Source organism: Podarcis gaigeae, assembly GCF_964106915.1.
Source record: "Podarcis gaigeae genome assembly, chromosome: 9".
Taxonomy (NCBI): Eukaryota; Metazoa; Chordata; class Lepidosauria; order Squamata; family Lacertidae; genus Podarcis; species Podarcis gaigeae.
In genome coordinates, this window is record NC_139685.1 from 68,246,422 (window position 1) to 68,269,388 (window position 22,967).

Below are 22,967 nucleotides of genomic sequence, written 5' to 3' on the forward strand. Positions count from 1 at the left end.
GGGGGCAAATGATAAGTGATGCTTAGCTCATCACTTAAGTTACAAAAACAATGTGTATAAAAGCAGATTTTGAAATCTGTAAAACACAGGAAATGAGTCACTGAGGCTAGTCCTCATGTAATCATTTGATGTACTCAGGCTACAAATAATTCCTTTCAAAGTGTTCTGCTATATGGAAGTGGTTTTCAAACTCTATTCTCAAGAACCCTGAAAGTTCTCAGAAGCTTTGATGGGTTCTCAGTTAATGGTGGACAGCTTTCAAACCATTTTTCTGCAATGCAAAGCCACATTTATATTCCTTGCATTTATCATTCAAGATGGCAGACACAGTCCTCCGCACCATAACTATGTAGATAGGTTAGGCTGGGAGTAGATGACTGGCCCATGGCCACCCAAAATGCTCCATTGCTGAGCGGCGATTTGAACTGTGGACTCCCCAGACCGGATCTGATGTTCTGACCACTACATCACATAGGCAGATGACAAGGAATCATAGAATTGCAGATTTGACCTAAGTCAGAGGTAACCAACATGGTCTTCTCCAGTTGTTATTTAACTACAGCTCCCATCATCCCTGACCATTGACCATAATGGCTGAGGCTGATGGGAGTTGGAGTCCAACATCTGTAGGGCATCATGTTGACAACCCAATTTAAGTTCTGCTTGTGTGATGGCCTGGAATTCAGACTCGGATGCTGAACCTGAGGGATCCCAGCCTGCAAAGGAGTCCCTGCTTCCAGAACCAGCTGAGCCGGGGCTGGGACATGAGCCTGAAGGGTCCTCACCTGTGCTGGATCCTCAGGTGCAGGCATCAGCTGAGTCTGCTCTGGCTCCTGAGGTGATTGAGGACCCATTGCCTGCAGGTGCTCCACTCTCAGCCCCGTCAGAGGAAGCTGAGGTTGCCTCTGGGTCCGGTAACCCCCTAGCCTCTCCTGAGCTACAGAGGCTAAGGGCAGAGAGGCGGAGGGAACTAAGTTCCTGCAGGAGGAGTGCTCGCCTCCAGGCCAGGAGAGGCGAGTCACCAGAGGATCAGGGCCGCCCTATGCCTTGGGGCAGATAAAAGCCAGCTAGCCCCAGTCCCAAGTTGCGGGAGAAACATTGTTGGTTGCTAGTTCTTGCCTGAACCCTGTCCTGCTTACCTGCCTGTGCTCCTGACCTGCCCTGGCTCCCTGCTTGCATGCCTGTCCCTGACTTCACCTGACTCCCTGCCCTGCAGCCAGCTTCAGCTATTACGGACTGCCTTCACGTTGCACCTTTGACCACAGACTGGACTTGGACCTCGCTTCTTGAGTAACCCACGGGACCAGTGCAGCTTGCCTCCATACTAGGCTTCATACTCAGCAGACTGCTATTGACTTCCTAAAGATGTGGGAGATCCTTCTGCTTCCTCTCCATGTGACTGTGCCCTCAGGTGTGGATTTCCTTGGATGTCTTCTTCAATTTAGGACAGAAGAAGCTTCCTTCACTGGTCCATCTAGCCCAAGTACAGTTGACCCTGACTGGCAGCAGGAGTCTAGAGTTTCAGGCAGGAGTCTCTCTTAGTCCCACCTGAAGATACCAGGAATTGAACCTCCTTATATCTTTGCTCTTTAGCATAGCAGATCTGGATGGGCAGACCTTAGCCACACATCAGCTGTTTAAAATCATTTTTCTCCTTGGACCACCCAAAAAAAGTTTCTGGCAACCCAAACACTTGCTCCAAGCATTCTAAGGGCTCGTGGCTCCATTGGAAACTGAATGTTTCTTGCTTAAATGGCTGCTTTTGCTCATAAGGCGACATCAGGGAAAACAGAAATGATGTGTTTGATCTCACAAGACTGGAATGGTGTTGCGATTGAATCTAACAAGCGCATTGTTTAAAATTCTGTGTGAAGTCTTACGGTGTGCCTCCCCGCTCCTTTTTCTTTTTTACTGTCAATTCAGTTTGGGGAAAGAATTTTGTTAGAAGTGTCAAGGAAATGACGGATGCTAAAGATATTGACTCTGCTAGCTTATCACCGGTGCAACTGCTGCTCAATTCTTCTTGTGTTTTATCATGTACGAACAAGAAAGATCTTAATTCAAAGAGCGGGGGAGGTTTAACAAGGGTAAATAAAAATAAAAAATGTAAAATTAAATTAAACAATTAATCCGTAAAGCAATATATTTGTCCAAAATAATCCATTGGTGACATTCATCTTAGACTGTCGGGATCTTCTTGAGTTATGTCTCAATGTTCGGACATCGAAGCAGATGAAATTCTGCTAAGAAGTCCCTGCCTTTTCATGGAAGCCAAGAAGCTTTGAAAGACGGATCTGCAAAACTTGCAAGAGTATCATGTAAAAGATGAGCTTCCCTCCCCTTTGGAAATTGTTTTGGCATTCAGAGGCACTGCCTGTCATCCATTAGCTTCAGAAAGGTACATTGCTCTTAAGAGACAGTACAGCTGGCCATTGTGGAGGCCTTAGGATACGTTACGGGTTGCAAGTCATTTTGTAGACCTCTGGCCGTTGACTCCATTTGAACAGGGGCCATATTTTCTCCCCCCTCTTTTTCTAAATGTATTTTATTCGTTTTTAACAGTAACATCATAAACGCAACTGAGAAAACAAAACTAAATTTGGGAGTACAGATTATTGGATTGTCAAGTGCTGAGCAATTGCTGGGATAGCTCAGTCAGTAGAGCACAGGACTCTTGATTTCAGGGTCATAGGTTGGAGCCCCAAGTTGGGCAAAAGATTCCTGCATTGCAGTGGGTTGGACTAGATGACCCCCGGGGTCCCTTCCAACTCTACAACTCTTTGATTCTAAGAAGAGCCAACAGCATGTGCTTGACCTACTAATTTGATCTTGGAAAAAATAGCCCCTCACCAGTCGTAAGGCCGTTTATCCTTCTGTCTCCCAACCTAATGGAGGTTTTCATGGAACTCTTCCTTCTGGCTGCTCACTACTCTTCCTCTTCATCTTCCTGGCTTGAGTACAGGAGCGAGCAGATTGTTGTAGCTCGCTGGCAGGAGCCTCAACTTGCAGTTCACACTGGGTGGGAAGAGGTTAAAGAGCCCTCTGGCTGTGCTGCAGCATGCAACAGATATGGTTGAGATCAGGGCCAACCGAAGGCCTATTCTTGCTTGGTGTCAGCATAGTGATGCAAACAGGGCAGTGTTGCTCTCCCAGATTCCCAGTGTCACTGCTGGTAACTGAGAGGGTGAAGGACAAAATGCAGGGAGCTCAGTGCAGTGTGGCCACGGTGTCAGATTGGTTCTGCTGCTACACTTGCACTGCGCTGATCTCCCACTGCCTCCTCAAACCTTAAAATTCTCTTCTGGGAAGCCATGATAGTTAAGGGGTTCATCTGATATATGTTGAGTAGGTATGCTGCATAAGATTAGTAGCTTGAGCTTGAATTTGGTGATTTGGAAGTATGTGCCATTCTGTCAAATAGGATTTGCTTCCTGGTAGGCATGCGGGACGCTTGAGGTAGGGTTGAGGGACGCAGGTGGTGCTGTGGGTTAAACCACAGAACCTAGGACTTGCCGGTCAGAAGGTTGGCGGTTCGAATCCCCGCGACGGGGTGAGCTCCCGTTGCTCGGTCCCTGCTCCTGCCAACCTAGCAGTTTGAAAGCACGTCAAAGTGCAAGTAGATAAATAGGTACCACTCAAGCGGGCACTGCTCTGGTTCACCAGAAGCAGTTTAGTCATGCTGGCCACATGACCCGGAAGCTGTACACCGTCTCCTTCGGCCAATAAAGCAAGATGAGTGCTGCAACCCCAGAGTTGGTCACGACTGGACCTAACAGTCAGGGGTCCCTTTACCTTTACCTTAGGCATGCTTAGGACTGCAGCCTCAGATGAAGTTCTTGAGCTTGCTCACATAGAAGAAAGTCCCATCACAATCAGGATGTCTCATTATCAAGTTTTTAAAAATTTAGACTGGGGTACCAAAGCAATAGCTGAATCCAATTGTGCTGAAATTTGACAGGTGGTGGAGGGAAAGGTGCAATAAACTATCACATTCAGCTGATTTTTTGCATCACAGAACATCTGCTGCACGCTCAAGTCACCAAGAGCCATCTAACATGAAGCAATGCCACATTTTTCTTCCATTCCAGAACAGCTGTATTTCTTGACATGACTTGTTGCTTGCCTACATATGCGCAGGGAATTTTAACTGAGGGCTGTTCTCTTAGTGGGCGCTGAATGGCTAAAACAAATGTGATAATAAGACTAACAACAGATGTTGGGGAGTGGAACTGAAGCGCTCAACAGTGGACCTTGGCTGCAATCTTACTCCTGGAAAAAGGATTAAAGAAGGCTGTCATCTCCCTCTACTTACGAGGGACACAGTGGCGGTGGGAGGCTGTATAATTGAAGAATTATGCCTCAGTGGGGCACGGTCACCCCTTTTCCCTCTTCATCAAAATAGTGGTTTGGCTAACAATGAATCGGCAGCTACCACAATGGCAACACTTTCCGTTTCTAACATGCAGCTGTGATGTATGTCACATCCCCCAAAATGTGGAAGTCCGTTCCAAAACCAAAGCATTCTAAAACCAAGGCGCACTTTCCCATAGAAAGTAATGCAAAATGGATTAATCTGTTCCAGACTTTTAATAACAACTCCCAAAACAGCAATTTAACATATTTTTTACTATCGAACGAGACCATTGATCCATAAAATGAAAGCAATAAACAATGTACAGCAGTCATATAATCAATCAGTAGCTGAACTGGGTTCCACACAGTCTCTCTCCCTCCCTCCCTCCCTCCCTCTCTCCCTCTCTCTCTCTCTCTCTCTCTCTCTCTCTCACACACACACACACACAAAGAGCCACAAAAATGCAAAATAAATAGCAAAAACAGACAGACCTCAGTGTAACACACAAAACGGAAGTGTGGCACTCAAAACGGAGCATGTTCGGCTTCTGAAAAAGGTTCACAAACCGGTACACTTACTTCCAGGTTTGCAGTGCTTGGGTTCCAAGTTGTTTGAGAGCCAAGGCATTTGAGAACCAAGGTACCACTGTAGTAATAGTAGTAGTAATAATAATAGTAATAATACTTTTATTATTTATACCCTGCCCATCTGGCTGGGTTTCGCCAGCCACTCTGGGTGGCTCACAGCACATATAAAAACAGTAAAACGCCAAGCATAAAAAACTTCTCGATACAGGGCTGCTTTCAGATGTCTTCTAAAAGTTGTGCAGTTCTTTATCTCCTTGACATCTGATGGGAGGGCATTCCATAGGGAGGGTGCCACTGCTGAGAAGGCTCTACCGAGATCCCCCCCCCCCAAAAAAATGATGAAGAGGAAAAGGACTTTGACATTATGCACAGATGCAGAGGTCTGTGTTGTGAGCTCTTCAAAATAGCACTTAAAAAACACACCAAAAGCCTATCAATCTCATGAGTAAAACAAGATGGTGGGTATTGCTATTATTTGGACTTACTGGCCGCTTGTTACCTAAAAGTTCTCCAAGGTCCTGGACAGCATTTCCTTCAAATGCCACACCCACATGCTTGAGGTCAGAGGTCAAAAGTGGTGTAGGTGTGGTTCATGGGATTGTGGAGTTGGAATGTGGCCCCCAGGATGGTGGGGCGTCAAACGATTTCTGCCACATCAAAGCCATTCCCATTGATACCACATGGCAGGTTTGCATGACACTACCAGAGGAAGTACTGTCATACCTCAGATTACAGACGCTTGAGGTTATGTTTTTTCGGGTTATGGACTGCCAAAACCCCGGAAGTACCAGAACGGGTTACTTCTGGGTTTCAGTGGTTGCGCATGTGCAGCAGAGCCAAATCGCAAACCATGCATGCGCAGATGCACCACTGCGGGTTGCAAACGTGCATCCCGCACGGATCACGTTTGCAACCCGAGTGTCCACTGTACAGTGCAATGTGTAGAAAAATGTTGCCATAAATGGAGTCTGGAAAAGTCCCCAGAATAAGGGGTCTGAAATTGCACAAGGATATATGTGTGTGTGTGTGTGTGTGTGTGTGTGTGATGAGCACCACAAGCAATCACAGGGGTTGGTGCAGGAAATACTTGTGTGGTTTTACACACTCTTAGGTTTTTATAGCAGCAGTGGGATGGGGACAAAATATGATCGCAAACATTAAAAGAGGGACTGTAATGGAACGACAGAGCATTTGCTTGGCAAGTTCTCAGGACTTTCTATCCTAGGCACTTCTAATTACAGCACTTCTGACATTTTTTGCTTGGAAATGTGCTGGAGTTGAATTGACAGTTTGTTGACAGTACTAGGCTATGGCTTACCACTGGTCCCCCCCCCCCATTTCCTGCCTCAATATATGTGTTGAGGGGTCTATACTGGCTAGAAATTAGCTTCTGGGCCCAAGTCAAAGTTCTGGCTTCTAACTTTAGAGCCAGAAAAAGAGAGAGAGAAGCAAGCCTTTGCTTAGGACTCAGTTCAACAATCAATTGTGCTTAGACAATTGGACAAAACTCCCTGGGTGATCACCCTCCCCTCTGTCTAATGTGCCCCACAGGGCTGTTTTTAGGATCAAAAGCATGGAGGGAGAACCACGTATGAGACCCTGAACATTTTTTTATATGATTGCCATTGTTTACAATCATGCTTTTGATACAAAGATTTCACAAGAAACACAAAAACTACATTGAAATAAATGCAGGCCTCTACTGATCCCCACTGTCTGGTATCTCATGGGTATATATGGTTGCTTTCCACGAAGATCTCCACCACTTACCCACCCATAGCTGTGTGGCCTTCCTACCTCTCCAAGTATCAGCCTTGGATAGTGTGAAAAGTGCCCAGCCCAGCCATGGTGCTGTGTCTGTCTCGTCTACTAAATTAAATAGCATCTGTGTTTAGATTTGACTTTGCACAGATGTTTTAAATGAGTGGCATCCTTTGGGGCCGAATGAGCCAGGTACATATCAATAACAATTGCGCTTAACGTTTGCGCAGAGCTTACAAGGTTTCAAATATACATTCCCTCATATTCCTCTGGAGCCATCTCTCCTATTTCCATCTCTTAGGAACATCCCTTCCTTGGAGTAAGGCATTATGGGTGAGGTGGTGCTAGACTGGGCCTGTTGCTGCCACCAGAATACAGTAGCAACCACTGTTTCAAGTTTCACAGCAGCAGGGCCAAGCTCTGACAAAGGGCTGGGGTGTCCTTTCTGTTGCCTAGAGTCTTAGGCAACAACTGCCGGTCTTGTAGCTGGTCGACTGGCTGTGGCAACACGGCTAGCCAGTTGGTCAGCCAGCCAGGTGATGGCATGGTGTACAGTGGTACCTCGGGTTACATACACTTCAGGTTACGGACTCCGCTAACCCAGAAATAGTACCTCGAGTTAAGACCTTTGCTTCAGGATGAGAACAGAAACTGTGTTCCGGCGGCGTAGTGGCAGCAGCAGGAGGCCCCATTAGCTAAAGTAGTGCTTCAGGTTAAGAACAGTTTCAGGTTAAGAACGGACCTCCAGAATGAATTAAGTACTTAACTCGAGGTACCACTGTAGTTGTGTGAAGGAAGGACTCTGATCTGCTGTCCGTCCTGATCTGCCATCTGAGATAGTGGGCTCAGCTTGGCTAATGGATGGGCTGGTGACCTGAGCTAGGTTGTACTCTTGAAGCAATACCTCATGGGCTGCTTCTCCCCAAATAAACCTATCCAGGCCCCGCAGTCATCACCTGAGGCCCTTCTTTGTGTGTCACTTCCACGAGAGTTCTGGTGGCAACACAGGAATGGGCCTTTTCTGCAGTGGCTCCCTGTTTTTGTAGAACGCTCTCCCCAGGGAGGCTCACCTGACACTTTCATTATACATATTTAGGCACCAGGCCAAAACGTTCCTCTTCTCCCAGACCTTTAGCTGATGAACATTCTATGTCCTTTTAAATGTGTTTGGGGGTGGTGTGGCTTTGTTTTGTTCCCGTTATCATTATGTACTTTTTATTTTGTCTTTTCACATTTCGAACCCCCTCTGAGAATAGTGCCACTGTATTCTGCTTTGGTCAGACCTCACCTGGAGTACTGTGTCCAGTTCTGGGCACCACAGTTCAAGAAGGACACTGACAAACTGGAACGTGTCCAGAGGAGGGCAACCAAAATGGTCAAAGGCCTGGAAACAATGCCTTATGAGGAACGGCTAAGGGAGCTGGGCATGTTTAGCCTGGAGAAGAGGAGGTTAAGGGGTGATATGATAGCCATGTTCAAATATATAAAAGGATGTCACATAGAGGAGGGAGAAAGGTTGTTTTCTGCTGCTCCAGAGAAGCGGACACGGAGCAATGGATCCAAACTACAAGAAAGAAGATTGCACCTAAACATTAGGAAGAACTTCCTGACAGTAAGAGCTGTTCCACAGTGGAATTTGCTGCCAAGGAGTGTGGTGGAGTCTCCTTCTTTGGAGGTCTTTAAGCAGAGGCTTGACAACCATATGTCAGGAGTGCTCTGATGGTGTTTCCTGCTTGGCAGGGGGTTGGACTTGATGGCCCTTGTGGTCTCTTCCAACTCTATGATTCTATGATGTTTGAATGAAAGGTGGTATACAATTTTCATTCAACAAAAACGTTTGGCTCTTTGTTTGTTAACAGGCCTCAAAGAACTATTTATATCAGCCTCGTTTTAGTTCATAAGTCTGGACCATATTTCTAAATGTTTTTGTTCTCCATTCGAAATCATGTTCCAAAAGGAAGCAAGTTTGCATACATACTTCTCTTTCCCATGGGATCTGGGCAAATGCCAGGTTCAGCAGAATTACAGTGGTACTTCAGGTTACATACGCTTCAGGTTACAGACTCCACTAACCCAGAAATAGTACCTTTGGTTAAGAACTTTGCTTCAGGATGAGAACAGAAATCGTGCTCCGGCGGCACGGTGGCAGCGGGAGGCCCCATTAGCTAAAGTGGTGCTTCAGGTTAAGAACAGTTTCAGGTTAAGAACAGACCTCCAGAACGAATTAAGTACTTAACCCAAGGTACCACTATACTCTGAATCTTGAAAAGCACAGAGGTGAAGAACTAAAGGTGTGCGGTGGGGGGAGACTGTTACTCTTCAAACTTCCTGCTCAACTTTTGTATACTTTCCAGGGGCAAAAAAAAAAGGCACACTCCTCTCAGCTCCGCATGTCCCAGGGTCAGGGGAAGTGAATGGGGCTTAGAGTCCTTGCGGGCACCAGGGCCAGACCCCAAGGACGCCACTGTGCCCACGGGCAACCACAATGGCAACCCTGAAGAGAGTTTATTGCAGAGGTGCGATTGGAGCCTTGAGGCCTTTTGCAGAAGCAGATATAGTCAGGCTGGAGTAACGGATGTTTTTCGCCACCCCTGTAAAAAAACAAAAGCGCGTCTGCTTTTGGCAAATCTGAACGTGCGCCGTGAAACCACACGGTCTGCTCGGTTCTGAAAAAAAAAGTCCTTTCCCGAAGCAAGACGAGGCGCAGACAGGATCCGGCCACGCTGGCCAAGCCCACTCTCGGCCTCTTGGAAGGGGGCTGAGGAAAAGACCCCGGAAAAGACGCTGGCTTTGGGGTGGGGAGAACCTCTTCTTCCCCTTCTCCTCCTCTGGCAATCATCAATCACAGAAAATTAGTCACAACAACATCTGCCTCGCGCCATAAAAGGTCAAGGAAAGGGATTGCAAAAACACGCAGAGAGAGAGAAAATAGGAGACGCAGCAGCAGAAGGGAGAGAGGGAGGACAGAACCCAGAAAGGAAAGACGTCCAGGCGCGCGCGCGCGCAAAGTTTTCTCTCCGCGGATCTCCTCTCTCGGTCGCCTTTCAGGTTGCCATTGGTAGTTCGGCGTGGCAATCAGTGCTTTGGAGCGGGGAAGGAAGCAACAAGCGGCGGCCGAGGAGGCTTGGCAGAGCCGGAGGGGAGGCGCGCCTGCCCTGCAAAGAGCGCACGGGGGCTCCGTTTGCGCTTCCTGCAGCCGCCTCTCTCTCTCTTTGCAGCCTCTATTGTTTGTCCAGCGGGACTCCAGGGTGGGAGACTTCTCCTCCTCTCGGGATTTGTGCAGAGTTTGCTGCAACTCCCCTTTGTCCTCGGCGCGCTCTCGGCTCTCCGCCCTGTCCAGCCCTCTCTCCTCCAGGGCGCGCTCTCTCTCTCTCTCCCCGCTTCTGCAAGCCAGGAGACTTCGGCGGTTTGCAAAGAGGGGGAAGAAGGAGGCATGGGGGGCCGGAGGAGGCTGAGCGAGGCCGGGCTGCGGGCCGGGCCGGGCTGCTGCAGGAGCTGGTCCTCTGATCCGCTGGGCCAGGCGGCGCCGGCTTGGCTCGCGCTGCTAGTGCCGTTGTTGCTGTTGCCGCTGGCGGCTCACGGCCAGGAGGAGCCTTCGTGCAAAGGAGCCTACGACCTGTACTTCGTCCTGGACAAGTGAGTGAAGGGGCAGAAGCTTACCTGCGTGGGAGGGAGGGAGGAGGAGGAGGAGAGGGATCTCCCCCCCTCCGCCTGCTGACGCCCACCAAACTCCCCCAACCGCATCGCGAAACCTCCCTTAACTTGCCGCCTTTGGCAGTGTCTCCAACTGCACGTTGAAAAGAAAGCCACCACCGTCGCATCAGAGAGGTTCTGGGGCTCAAGCCGGTTTGGGATCCCACTGGCACCCCAAAGTCTACAGCTGGGCTTTACACTGCTCAGGAATGAAGGAAATGCCCTTTGTGTATTCTCAAAGGATCTCTATTTTTGGGGTGGGGAGGCTTGTTAAAAACCTGGGGTTGTCATCAGCTAAGGCCTACTCATAGTAGACTCATTGAAACATTTTTTTTTTTAAAAAATCCTTCCAGTAGCACCTTAGAGACCAACTAAGTTTGTTATTGAGATGAGCTTTCTTGTGCATGCACACTTCTTCAGATACTTACATGCACACAAAAGCTCATACCAATAACAAACTTAGTTGGTCTCTAAGGTGCTACAGGAAGGTTTTTTTTGTTTTGTTTCGGCTACAGCAGACCAACACGGCTACCTAACCTGTAACTAGACTCATTGAAATTAGTGAACATAAGTTAGTCATGTTTACTAACTGCATTGCTCTAAGTGGGGCCAGCATGAATATATTAAAATGGGGTTCCAGGGTGAAGCTCCTTTGAGACTTCCTGAAACCTAGAAAGTTACCCTTGTTCCTTCCTAGTGCTTTTCCTCAGGAGGAATAAGCAACAGGCAAATAAACATGACTTATAATGATGATTTTTTAAAAAGTGCTGATAACACAATACAGATATCAATATATGTTAGTTAAAACTTTGATAGCCACTTTTTTTTTGAAACACACACACACACACACAGCGCAGAAAAAAGACAGACTAAAAACACACACACACCACTGAATGCACCTGAAAGATAGAGGAATAGGAAGTGCCAAATGAATATTTCTAGGGAGGGTAGTCTGCAGTAGAATCCCCATTACAGAAAAGGCCCTGTTCCAATTTGCCACCTTTCTAACCTCTGAACATGGATGTCTTCAGGTTATGCTGTTAAGAAAGGAACAGGGAACATATGACTCTCCAGATGTTGATCTCCCATCAGGACCAGTGATCTGGGATGATGGGAGGTGTAGACCAGCATCATCAGGGATTCCCCAACCCTGACTTCCGAAATGGGCATGGTCATATTGGAGAAGATGAGTGTTTGGAAACCATGATACTAAGCTCTCCAGAGTTTTATATGTTGGAACCTGCATTTGAATTGCATTTGGAATGCTAAGAAGCCAGTACAGATTTTTCTATTTTCTTTTTAACACGGTCAAAAAATTCCAATTTGGCTTCTGCATGGAGTTCCTCAACATTCTTCAGAGATATCTTCACACAATGCATTGCAGAAGTCTAGCTTCGATGCTATCCGTGCATGGATAAACATGACAAGGTTATCTGTGTCTAAGGTGGGGTGCAGCTGGCACATCAGCGGAAGCTGATGAATAGTGTTTCATGCCACATGCTACCTCTTGAGGTTGCAACTTAAGGACTGGAGTCTTGTAAGGAGAGTGCAGTCTCTGAACCACAGTGGATGAACTGGAGTCCTTGGCCTTAGAGGGTGGAATTGATATAGTGAGCATGATGGAAACTTTGGGGTGGAAAGTGTTAGTGGGATACAGCTGTGTCTAGGTATAAACTTCTATAGGAAGGACAGGGAAGGATATGCTGGAGGTGTTGCTGTTCTGAATGCCAAAGAGGGCGTTGAGTCCAGCAAGCCCCAAAGCAGTGCTCACAATTAGCCAGGCGCCAGGCACATTTTGTATCTGGCTTTTGACACGAGAGCCAGTGTGGTGTAGTGGTTAAAAGTGGTAGACTCGTAATCTGGTGAACTGGGTTCGCTTCCCCGCTCCTCCACATGCAGCTGCTGGGTGACCTTGGGCTAGTCACACTTCTTTGAAGTCTCTCAGCTCTATTCACATCACAGAGTGTTTGTTGTTGGGGAGGAAGGGAAAGGAGAGTGTTAGCCGCTTTGAGACTCCTTCGGGTAGTGATAAAGCGGGATATCAAATCCAAACTCCTCCTCCTCCACTTGCGACCAGGTGAGGATGCCTGGGTGCCAGGGTGGGGCTTGACATTTCCACCACCTGGAAGTGCATGCCTGGGGATCATTGGATCTGGACTGTTTTCACACACTGATACCCCATCATGTAGAATTCTAAAACAGTGGTACCTTGGTTTAAGAACAGCCCTGTTAACAAACTATTCGGTATACGAATTCCGCAAAACTGGAAGTAGTGTTCCGGTTTGTGAACTTTACCTCGGTCTGTGAATGGAAGCCGAATGGTGGAAGGGCACCGGCGGAGGGAGGCCTCATTAGGGAAAGCACGCCTCGGTTTAAGAATGGCTTTAGTTTAAGAACGGACTTCTGGAACGGATTAAGTTCGTAAACCGAGATACCACTGTAGTTATATTTTATCTGCACAATCAGAATGAATTTCTGGAACCCAAATGCTCTTTCTGTGCAGCCTGAACAGGAGCAGCCACCATTAAGAAAAAGAGGTCGGAATAGGCCAATATATATGTGGACTGTCCCTGGATCAAGGGTCTTTTCTCCTTTAAGTTCTCAAAGCTCTTAACGTACCTCAAGGTTGTCATCTGAACTAGCCAGATGTTTAACTGAGAATCAATCACAGTCAGTCCATCATTTGAAAAATAAGACTTTAGAGCTGTCTTGCCCCCAAATGGCAACTGGACGTTCCATTTTGGTGACTGCAACCTTGGTTTAATGAGCCATTTGGCGCCTTGCTGATATATCTGAGTTTCTAACACTGCCCCAAAGGGGCAGACTCCTTCAGAGAATCACTGTGCATGGTCATATGGAGACCCAAGAGTAATTTAGTTCTGGAGACATGCTATCATGCTCCCTGCTCAAAGTGATCTTGAGATGAAGAATGAAATTGAGGAAGTGTCCAAAAGAGGAAATGTTGTAATGGGTGATGTCAGCTACCGTCACATAGACTACGTTTGTATTCCAGTCATAACAAAGAAGCGGTGGCTGACCAGGAACGAGACCGTGGGGCTGTAGCAGATACCTCAGTGAAGATGTCAATTGAGTGTACAGTGGCTGTGGAAAGGCAAATTCCATGCTAGGGATCATTAGGAAAATAAATCGGCTGATAACATACGCTGGTACCTCAGGTTAAGTACTTAATTCGTTCCAGAGGTCCGTACTTAACCTGAAACTGTTCTTAACCTGAAGCACCACTTTAGCTAATGGGGCCTCCTGCTGCCCCCCCCCACCGCCAGAGCATGATTTCTGTTCTCATCCTAAAGCAAAGTTCTTAACCCGAGGTAATATTTCTGGGTTAGCGGAGTCTGTAACCTGAAGCATATGTAACCTGAAGCATATGTAACCCGAGGTACCACTGTAATGTCTTATGGTGTGACGGCATTTGGAATACAGTTGTACCTTGGTTGTCGAATGCCTTGGTACTCGTACGTTTTGGCTCCTGAACAATAGAAACCTGGAAGTGAGTGTTCCAGTTTCTGAACTTTTTTTGGAAGCTGAACATCCAATGCAGCTTCTGCTATTGTTTCTGGCACGCCTGCGTAATCGGAAGCCACGCCTCCGTTTCCGAACATTTCGGAAGTCAAATGGACTTCCAGAACGCATTCTGTTCGAAAACCAAGGTACAACTGTACTGTGTCCCCTTCTGGTTGCTTCACCTCAGAAAGGATCTTGTAGAGTTGGGAAAAGTTTGGAAAAGGCAACCAAAATGATCAAGGGTGTAGAGTGACTCTTCTTTGAGGAAAGGCTACAACACTTGGGATGTTTTAGTTTACAGAAAGGGCAAGTGAGAGGTGATATGACATATGTTAGGGATGGCTTGGAGAAAGCGGATAGAGAAAAGCTTTTCTATCTCTCTTGTAACACTGGAGCTGGTGGAGATCCAGTGAAACTGGATCACAATCAACACCCTACCCCACCCTGGCTAATCACAATCTGAGGAAAACTCAGAGGAAAGCAATTTTGAATTGTTGGAGAGCAGTGTGGCACATTTTGAGATGGGAAGCAAAGGGTTAAGCTCACTGCTTTGTTGTCCTGTGGGTGTCCCTTGGTCTGTTTGCCAAAGAAAGTGCAACTGTGTGACCAGCAGCGTGTCTCCTTTGGTCCTTAGAGGCCTAATTCATTCAGATTTCTGTATTTAGTAAAAGGTAAAGGTAAAGGGACCCCTGACCTTTAGGTCCAGTCGTGACCGACTCTGGGGTTGTGCGCTCATCTCGCTCTATAGGCCGAGGGAGCTGGCGTTTGTCTGCAGACAGATTATGGGTCATGTGGCTAGCATGACTAAGCCGCTTCTGGTGAACCAGAGCAGCACACGGAAATGCCGTTTACCTTCCCGCCAGAGCGGTACCTATTTATCTACTTGTACTTTGACGTGCTTTCGAACTGCTAGGTTGGCAGGAGCTGGGACTGAGCAACAGGAGCTCACCCCATCACGGGGATTCGAACTGCCAACCTTCTGATCGGCAAGTCCTAGGCTCTGTGGTTTAACCCACAGCGCCACCCGCGTCCCTCTGTATTTAGTAGCTATCCTTTATTGGAGGACAGAGTCTTATGCATTCACCTGAGATGTACCTTCTTCTCCCTAACTTGATCAGCAGCAGTGTCCCTTGGAGACATGCTATGGTAGTGCAGCTGATCTGCATGAGCCCAGAAGCGCATGGATCAAGCAGTTCAAATAACTGAGCATGAGGGACTCTCACCATCCAGCTCCCCTAGTGACCAACAGGCCCATCTACTTGCTCTGAGTGGAGAAGCAGCAGCAAGCACTAAACAATCAAGTCATCCTACCCATTGTATTGTCACTTTTGTTGCTGTTTTTTGTAATAATGTTACGTAAACCACTTTGTGAGGTCTCCTTGGAAAGCAGTATATAAATACTGTAAAATGCAACTACCAGCACAACAAACAATAAATTGAAATTGAAATACTTTATTGTCACTTGTACAACTTGTATACAGTGAGATTACACGAGCACCCTCCCTCAGCTCTCTTAGTCTTAATTCCCCTTGTTTACTGATGCACACCCACCAAACCCAAAAGTCAGTTGCCCTGCTGTTATCTTTTCATTCAGCAGCCTAACAGCCCATGGATAGAAGCTGTTCTTTACCCTGTTGGTGTGACTAATCATGCTTCTATATCTATATCCTGAGGGCAGGAGATCAAGAAAGTGCCGGCCAGGGTGTGAATCATCCCTGAGAATTTTCCTCACTCTACTGAGGCAACATTCTTCCGCGGTGTCATCCAGTGGATTCACGGGACAGCCCATAATATCTTGTGCTGTATTCACTACCCTCTCTAGGCACTTCCTATCAGATGATGTCAAACCAGCATGCCACACCGTGCTGCAGTATGAAAGGACACTTTCTATTGTTGATCGGTAGAAGGAGATCATCAAATGTTGATTGACATTGTTTTTTCGCAATACTCTGAGGAGATGGAGTCTCTGTTGGGCTTTCTTAAACACCTGGGTTGTATTGATTTTCCAAGTAAGGTCTTCACTGAGATAAACTCCTAGGAATTTAAAGGAAGAGACTCTCTCCACACAGCCCTCCCCGATGTACAGTGGGGCTAGTTCTCTCTGTTCAGAGTTGCAGCCTGAATATTACCACTGAGTGCCAGACTTGAAGGGCTGTAGTTCAATCTGTTTTGCATGCAGAAGGCCCAGTCCCGGGTTCAATTCCCAGCATCTCCAAGGAGGGTTGGGAGAGACCCCTGCTTGAAATTCTGGAGAGTAGCTGACAGTCACTGTTGACAGTACTGTACTGAGCTGCATGGACCGGTGGTTTAACTCTGTACAGTGGTACTTCGGTTTACGAACTTAATCCATTCTGGAAATCCAAAACCTTAAACCAAAGCGTTCTTAAACCAAGGCGTGCTTTCCCATAGCAACGGGGGACTCAATTTACAAATGGAACACACTCAACAGGAAGCGGAACATGTTCTGCTTCCAAGGTAAAGTTCACAAACCAAAACACCTACTTCTGGGTTTGCAGTGTTCTTAATCCAAGTTGTTCATAAACTAAGCTGTTCTTAAACCAAGGTAAAGGGACCTCTGACCATTAGGTCCAGTCGTGACCGACTCTGGGGTTGCGGCACTCATCTCGCTTTATTGGCCGAGGGAGCCGGCATATAGCTTCTGGGTCATGTGGCCAGCATGACTAAGCTGCTTCTGGCAAACCAGAGCAGCACACAGAAACACTGTTTACCTTCCCGCTGGAGTGGTACCTATTTATCTACTTGCTTTCGAACTGCTAGGTTGGCAGGAGCAGGGACCGAGCAACAGGAGCTCACCCCGTCGTGGGGATTCGAACCGCCGACCTTCTGATCAGCAAGCCCTAGGCTCTGTGGTTTAGCCCACAGCACCACCCACATCCTAAACCAAGGTACCACTGTATAATAACCTGTGTTCTCATGAATGGACTGTTAGTTGTGTCAGTTTTGGAAGACAAAAGAGTTTTGGGTGGTACAGTGCTTTCCACACTGGTGTTTCTGCTGTCCAAGTGATGTGTGTTGTAGAAGGGGTATGTTCTGGTGTGCAATCAGTTTACACAAGTGCTGGGCAGGCCTCCTGAGCTCCATTGTGGCTGGCATGAGTTGAACATGCACCTTAGGAGAAACACAGCCGACTCCTGCTGCTGTACATTGCAGACAACCATTGGTAGTTTTAGGAAGCTTGTTCGTTGGAGAAGCACCATTAATGATGTTCTCATTGAGGGACCCCAGAGAAACAACAGATGAACCCTCAGTAAGTAGTTCAAAAGCCCCTGCCTTTGTGTGTGACGGGTTTTTGTGGTTCCAAAGGCTGCTGAAGTAAAATTGATGTGAATTTTTGTACACTTATGTGAGAGAAGGAAGTTGTGGGATATGTAGATGTTGCTGCTGGCATCTGTGTGGTACCATAATCAGTTTGTGGAGAAAGGGATGCGAGGTTAGTCCACCCTTGGTTGTTGAAGCACAAAGACGCTTTTGAGGCTGTTGGTAGTGGCAGTTCTTTTGACCTTGGTGTTTGGTGTTACGTGGTAAATAAACAGAGGAAGAAGGGTTTTGTGGCTTGCCCTTGGAGAGGGGGTTCTGTTCCCACAGGTCAAATGCGGAAGTTGCTGCAGGGGATGTACCATGACTTGTGACTGTGTCTCACAAATGGGGCAATTTCTTGAGATGCTCTCGAAAGAAAAGCGCTAGTGCTCTGAGCTGGGAGGCTATTCTAAAGAAAGGAACAGTCTACTTCAGGCACTGCATTTTCCTGAAATGGGAATATATCTGCTGTGGAAGTCCCCTGGGAGCCAGTATGGTGTAGTGGTTAAGAGCGGTAGTCTCGTAATCTGTGGAACCGGGTTCGTGTCTCCGCTCCTCCACATGCAGCTGCTGGGTGACCTTGGGCCAGTCACACTTGTCTGAAGTCTCTCAGCCCCACTCACCTCACAGAGTGTTTGTTGTTGGGGAGGAAGGGAAAGGAGATTGTTAGCTGCTTTGAGACTCCTTCGGGTAGCGATAAAGCAGGATATAAAATCTTCTTCTTTTTCTTCCTCCTCCTCACAGAGATGTATTTGACACCTCCATTATGTAGTTTTCATTACATGCTGAGAGATGCAACTTTTTACCCTGGCTATTGACTCCTGAGACATATTTTTTAGGACCTACCCTGCTCTCTTGAGTGTAATTTGTTTTGACTGATTTCAATACTTAATTCGTTCCGGAGGTCTGTTCTTAGCCTGAAACTGTTCTTAACCTGAAGCACCACTTTAGCTAATGGGGCCTCCCACTGCCGCCACGCCGCCAGCACACGATTTCTGTTCTCATCCTGAAGCAAAGTTCTTAACCCGAGGTACTATTTCTGGGTTAGTGGAGTCTGTAACCTGAAGCGTATGTAACTGAAGCATCCGTAACACGAAGTCGCACTGTATTGTGTTTTTTTTAATTGTGGCAACACGCCGTACAACTGCATGGTGAAGGGGAGGTTAAGAAATCTAATCATTATTATTACAGTGGTACCTTGGGTTACATACGCCTCGGGTTACATACACTTCAGGTTACAGACTCCGCTAACCCAGAAATAGTGTTTCAGGTTAAGAACTTTGCTTCAGGATGAGAACAGAAATCGTGCTCCGGCGGCATGGCGGCAGCAGGAGGCCCCATTAGCTAAAGTGGTGCTTCAGGTTAAGAACAGTTTCAGGTCAAGTATGGACCTCTGGAACAAATTAAGTACTTAACCTGAGGTACCACTGTATCAGCAACAATAATAATAGGAAATACTATGTCCCTGTTGTCAGAAAGCTATGCCACTGTCAAAAATATATCCCCTTAGAATATGTCACACAGAAACATAGGAAGCATACATTAACGTAGGCCAGAAGTTTTCAAAATTACGCATAGCATGGAGAAAGTGGATAGAGAAAAGTTGTTCTCCCTCCCTCATAACACTGGAACTTCTGGGCATCCACTGAAGCTGAATGTTAGAAAGTACTTTTTCGTGTAACATGCCGTTAATCTGTGGAACTCACTCCTGCAGGAGGCAGTTGTAGCCACCCACTAGGATGGCTTTAAAAGATGATTGGACAAGTTTATGGAAGATAAGACTATCAATGGCTACTACCATATTTTTCGCTCTATAGGGCACACCGGACCATAGGGCACACCTAGGGTTTTTTTTTTGGGGGGGGAAATAAAGAATCCCCCCCCCCCAGCCCCAAAGAGCAAAGAAGCCAAGGCTGTCTTGGCTTCCTCTTTAGCCATGCACAACCTCTCCAGCTGGGAGAGGCTGCGCACAGCTTTGGCAGAAGCCAAGACAGCGTGCGGGATGGATCCTGCTCGCTGTCTTGGCTTCCTTTTTAGCTGCGGGGCTGGGGCGGGGGAAGCCCGAGCTTCCTCCAACCCCAGCCCCCAGAATGGGTCCAGGAGCAGCAGCGAGGGTGAGCGCAAGCTCGCCTTCGCTCCTGGAGCTTGCTGCTATCCGCAAGCCTTGGAAGCCCGGCGGGAACTCCCGCCGCGCTCCGAAGGCTTGCAGATAGATTCCTGAAGCCTGCATTCGCTCCATAGGACACACACACATTTCCCCTTCATTTTTGGAGGGGGAAAAGTGTGTCCTATAGAGCGAAAAATATGGTATATAAGGTGAACCTCCCTAATTTGCACCATCCAAAACAACATTCAAACCTTTACACAATCATCCTTCCAAATTTGCACCTCTCCAACTTTTGCAATTCAGTTCTCCAGCCAGCTAATGTGTACAAAAACCACACATGCTAATGCAGCGTGCGCATATAAGTGCATATATTCATGAAAGAGTGTAGAAAACTCCATTATGTTTGGGAAAGCTGCTTGCAGAAATTTGTGTAGTCAGAGAAATTCACACTAAAATGCTGATGGATTTTCATGAGGACTTTTGTTGTTGTTGTTAAAACATTGTGAACTGGTATGGAAATGTGGAAAACTGAAATCAAGAGAGGAAAAATGGGAAATGGAGAGAATCAAAACTTGACAGATTTGCCCATCCCTAGATTTCATGCAATTATTTAAAGCCAGGTGGATTATTTGCTTTGACCCCCTTCACGATTTCCTGCTCATTTTCTTTCTTCTTTACAGGTCACACAGCGTCAAGAACCACTGGTCGGAAATTGTTAACTTTGTTAGGCTGCTGACGGACAGATTTGTGAGGTGGGCTGCTCTCCTTATGGTTTCTAGGTTTAGTTTTGACACGAAAGATTGCAAAACAAATGCTTTGATGTGTAATCTTCGGTTGGAAACCATTCTCAAAAGAATTAGGCACAGACATGCTTTTTGTTCACATAAGGCGCCTTATGACAACATCACATTCTCTCAATGTATTCGGAATGCAGTGCAGTGCTGATAAAAATACATCGTAAAGAGTTCTGAAATTCCTACTTGTTTTTGTTTCGTACAGTTTTTGAATCACATAAAACTCGGGTGCAGAATCTTTTTAAGCCTGAAGCGCACATTCCCTTGTGGGCAATCTTCCAGTGTTGGGAAGTAAAAAGTCTTGTTTATGTATGGTAGGCTATGTTAAAGCAGAAATTTCTACAAGCACGTCTTTCAATTCATGCAAGTAAGAGGAATTGTCACAGGATGTATATCAGCCAGGCAAAAATGCTGAAGCATAGGATGGAACAGGGTCAGTGAGAAGGGTGGCATGAGAAATGGGGTGGCCTGTTGTTGATTTGTGGAAGACAGCTGGGAGTTCATCACACCTCAACCTGTGGGATGTATCAGAAGAATTCAGAGCCCCAGCAGAATCTTCAGAGATTTCCTGCTCCCCGCAGAATAGCTTCTTCCAGAGTCCCCAGTTAAGGGGAAAACTCCTCTCCCACACAGTTCAAAGTAACAAAGTGTGTGTTAATGATATTGAGACAATGTGGACACTGGAGTCAAAGTAGTAGTAGTAATAATAGTAATAATAACAATAATAATTTATTTATACCCCGCCCATCTGGCTGAGTTTCCCCAGCCACTCTGGGCGGCTTCCAATTGAGTGTTGAAAACAATACAGCATTAGATATTTAAAACTTCCCTAAACAGGGCTGCCTTCAGATGTCTTCTAAAGATAAGATAGCTCCTTATTTCCTTCACATCTGAAGGGAGGGCGTTCCATAGGGTGGGTGCCGCTACCGAGAAGGCCCTCTGTCTGGTTCCCAATAATAATAATAATAATAATAATAATAATAATAATAATAATAATAATTTATTATTTATACCCCGCCCATCTGGCTGGGCCTCCCCAACCACTCTGGGCGGCTTCCATAAAAACCAAAAATACAGTAAAATATCACATGTTAAAAACCTCACTTCTTGCAATGAGGGAACCGCCAGAAGGCCCTCGGCGCTGGATCTCTCAGTGTTATGTGGTCCTGGCAGCCACTCCCAGTCACCAGTCTAGCTGCCACATTCTGGATTTATTGCAGTTTCCGGGTCACCTTCAAAGGTAGACCCACGTAGAGCGCATTGCAGTAGTCCAAGCAGAAGATAACTAGAGCATGCACCACTCTGGCGAGACAGTCCGCAGGCAGGTAGGGTCTCAGCCTGCATACCAGATGGAGCTGGTACACAGCTGCCCTGGACACAGAATTAACCTGTGCCTCCATGGACAGCTGTGAGTCCAGAATGACTCCCAGGCTTCACACCTGGTCCTTCAGGGGCACAGTTACCCCATTCAGGATCAGGGAGTTCCCCATCCCCACCCGCCCCTGTCCCCCAAAAACAGTACTTCTGTCTTGTCAGGATTCAACCCCAATACATGGTTTTGAACCTTTTATTCCACGGTTACAGTTTCCAGCGTTGTGCACTGAAGGCAAAGCTGCATGCACCTCCAGTTGCATTGCACGAGGAGAGAATTTAGTGTCCGACACAGAATTTTGCAGCTTTTCTTCTTTTGCTTTCGCAAAACAAAAATAATGCCTTTCTCAACCAGGATATCTAGCATGGTGCCTGCCAGATATTTTTGGATTACAGTTCCCATCATCCCTGACCAGTGACCATGCTGTCTTGGGGCTGTTGGGAGTTTGAGTCCTGCGATATCACAAGGGTACCGTTTTGGCTGTACCTGTTCTGGGCTTTGCGCCTGGGGACATGGCTTTGAGAATATGCAGGAGGTGTCTGTTGAACTATTAGAAGCTGGGGCTTCCGTCAATCTTTGTAGCACCTTGTTTTTCTCCATGGCTAGCAGAAGCAGGATCAATTGTGCAATCTAAGCAAATGAATGCCAAATCTGCCTGTTCTACTAATTCTGCTCTTCCTAATACTTTGTGCTGCCCAGAAATCAGAGGATGATATTAAGAACAAAATATAGACTATTTCCAGTCCTGGTTAGGAGCGTGGGAAGTAGCTGCTCAGACCTTGTTGCAGTTAATTGTTTCGTATGGAAAATGCGATACAGAAGGCGATTGTCAGCTGGACCAGCTGGCGAAAAGTCATGTGAACTAGGCAGGCCTTAATTGCATCTTGCTAGCATCTATCTTCCTAAAGTCAAAAAATGAGTTTTCTGTAGAACAAGGAACGGAATGCAGTTGAAACACACACACACGGTAAGTTAATAAAAAGGATCTAATTGGTTGTTCCAAAAAAGCCATGTGGCTCAGGCTTTCAGTTACTGGCAAAAGAGATGTTTATCTTTTCCAAAAATGATCTGATTGGCCATTCCAAAGCCTTTTGGTCATCCTTTATTCCAGCCAAGAGGCCTCACCCTTCCACTTTGTTTGTTTGTTGCTGAATTGGCTGAAATAAAAGTGATTTGGCTGAATCCTTTGATGAACAGTTCTTAACAGCTTAATAAGATTTCTTCCCTCCCCTCCCCCCCTTTTAAAAGAGAAATGGGACTACTTAATGGTTGATAAATGCTGCTCAGCGCAGCATATGGTGAAAACGCGGAGCAGGTTTCATTATAAGAATTAGATCATTCCGGTATGAGTTGTACATCTGTTTCCCATTTTGCTGGGCTTGAGAGATGTAGGTCTGCAGTAGCAGCACAGCACACATTTCTATCTTTATAAGAGCCTCGAAATTACAGTGAGAATGTT

At 46.6% G+C, this 22,967-nt stretch overlaps 1 protein-coding gene across 1 annotated transcript in view; it reads left to right on the plus strand.

Moving 5' to 3' along the window:
- The first annotated feature begins 9,306 nt into the window (after positions 1 to 9,306).
- ANTXR2 (ANTXR cell adhesion molecule 2) overlaps positions 9,307 to 22,967 on the plus strand; it is a 156,823-nt gene continuing 143,162 nt past the window's right edge. The window contains exons 1-2 of the mRNA XM_083756652.1: positions 9,307 to 10,338; positions 20,023 to 20,094. Of these exons, the coding sequence (XP_083612778.1) occupies positions 10,136 to 10,338; positions 20,023 to 20,094 (275 nt within the window). The 5' untranslated portion in view covers positions 9,307 to 10,135. The remainder of the gene's footprint in view (positions 10,339 to 20,022; positions 20,095 to 22,967) is intronic.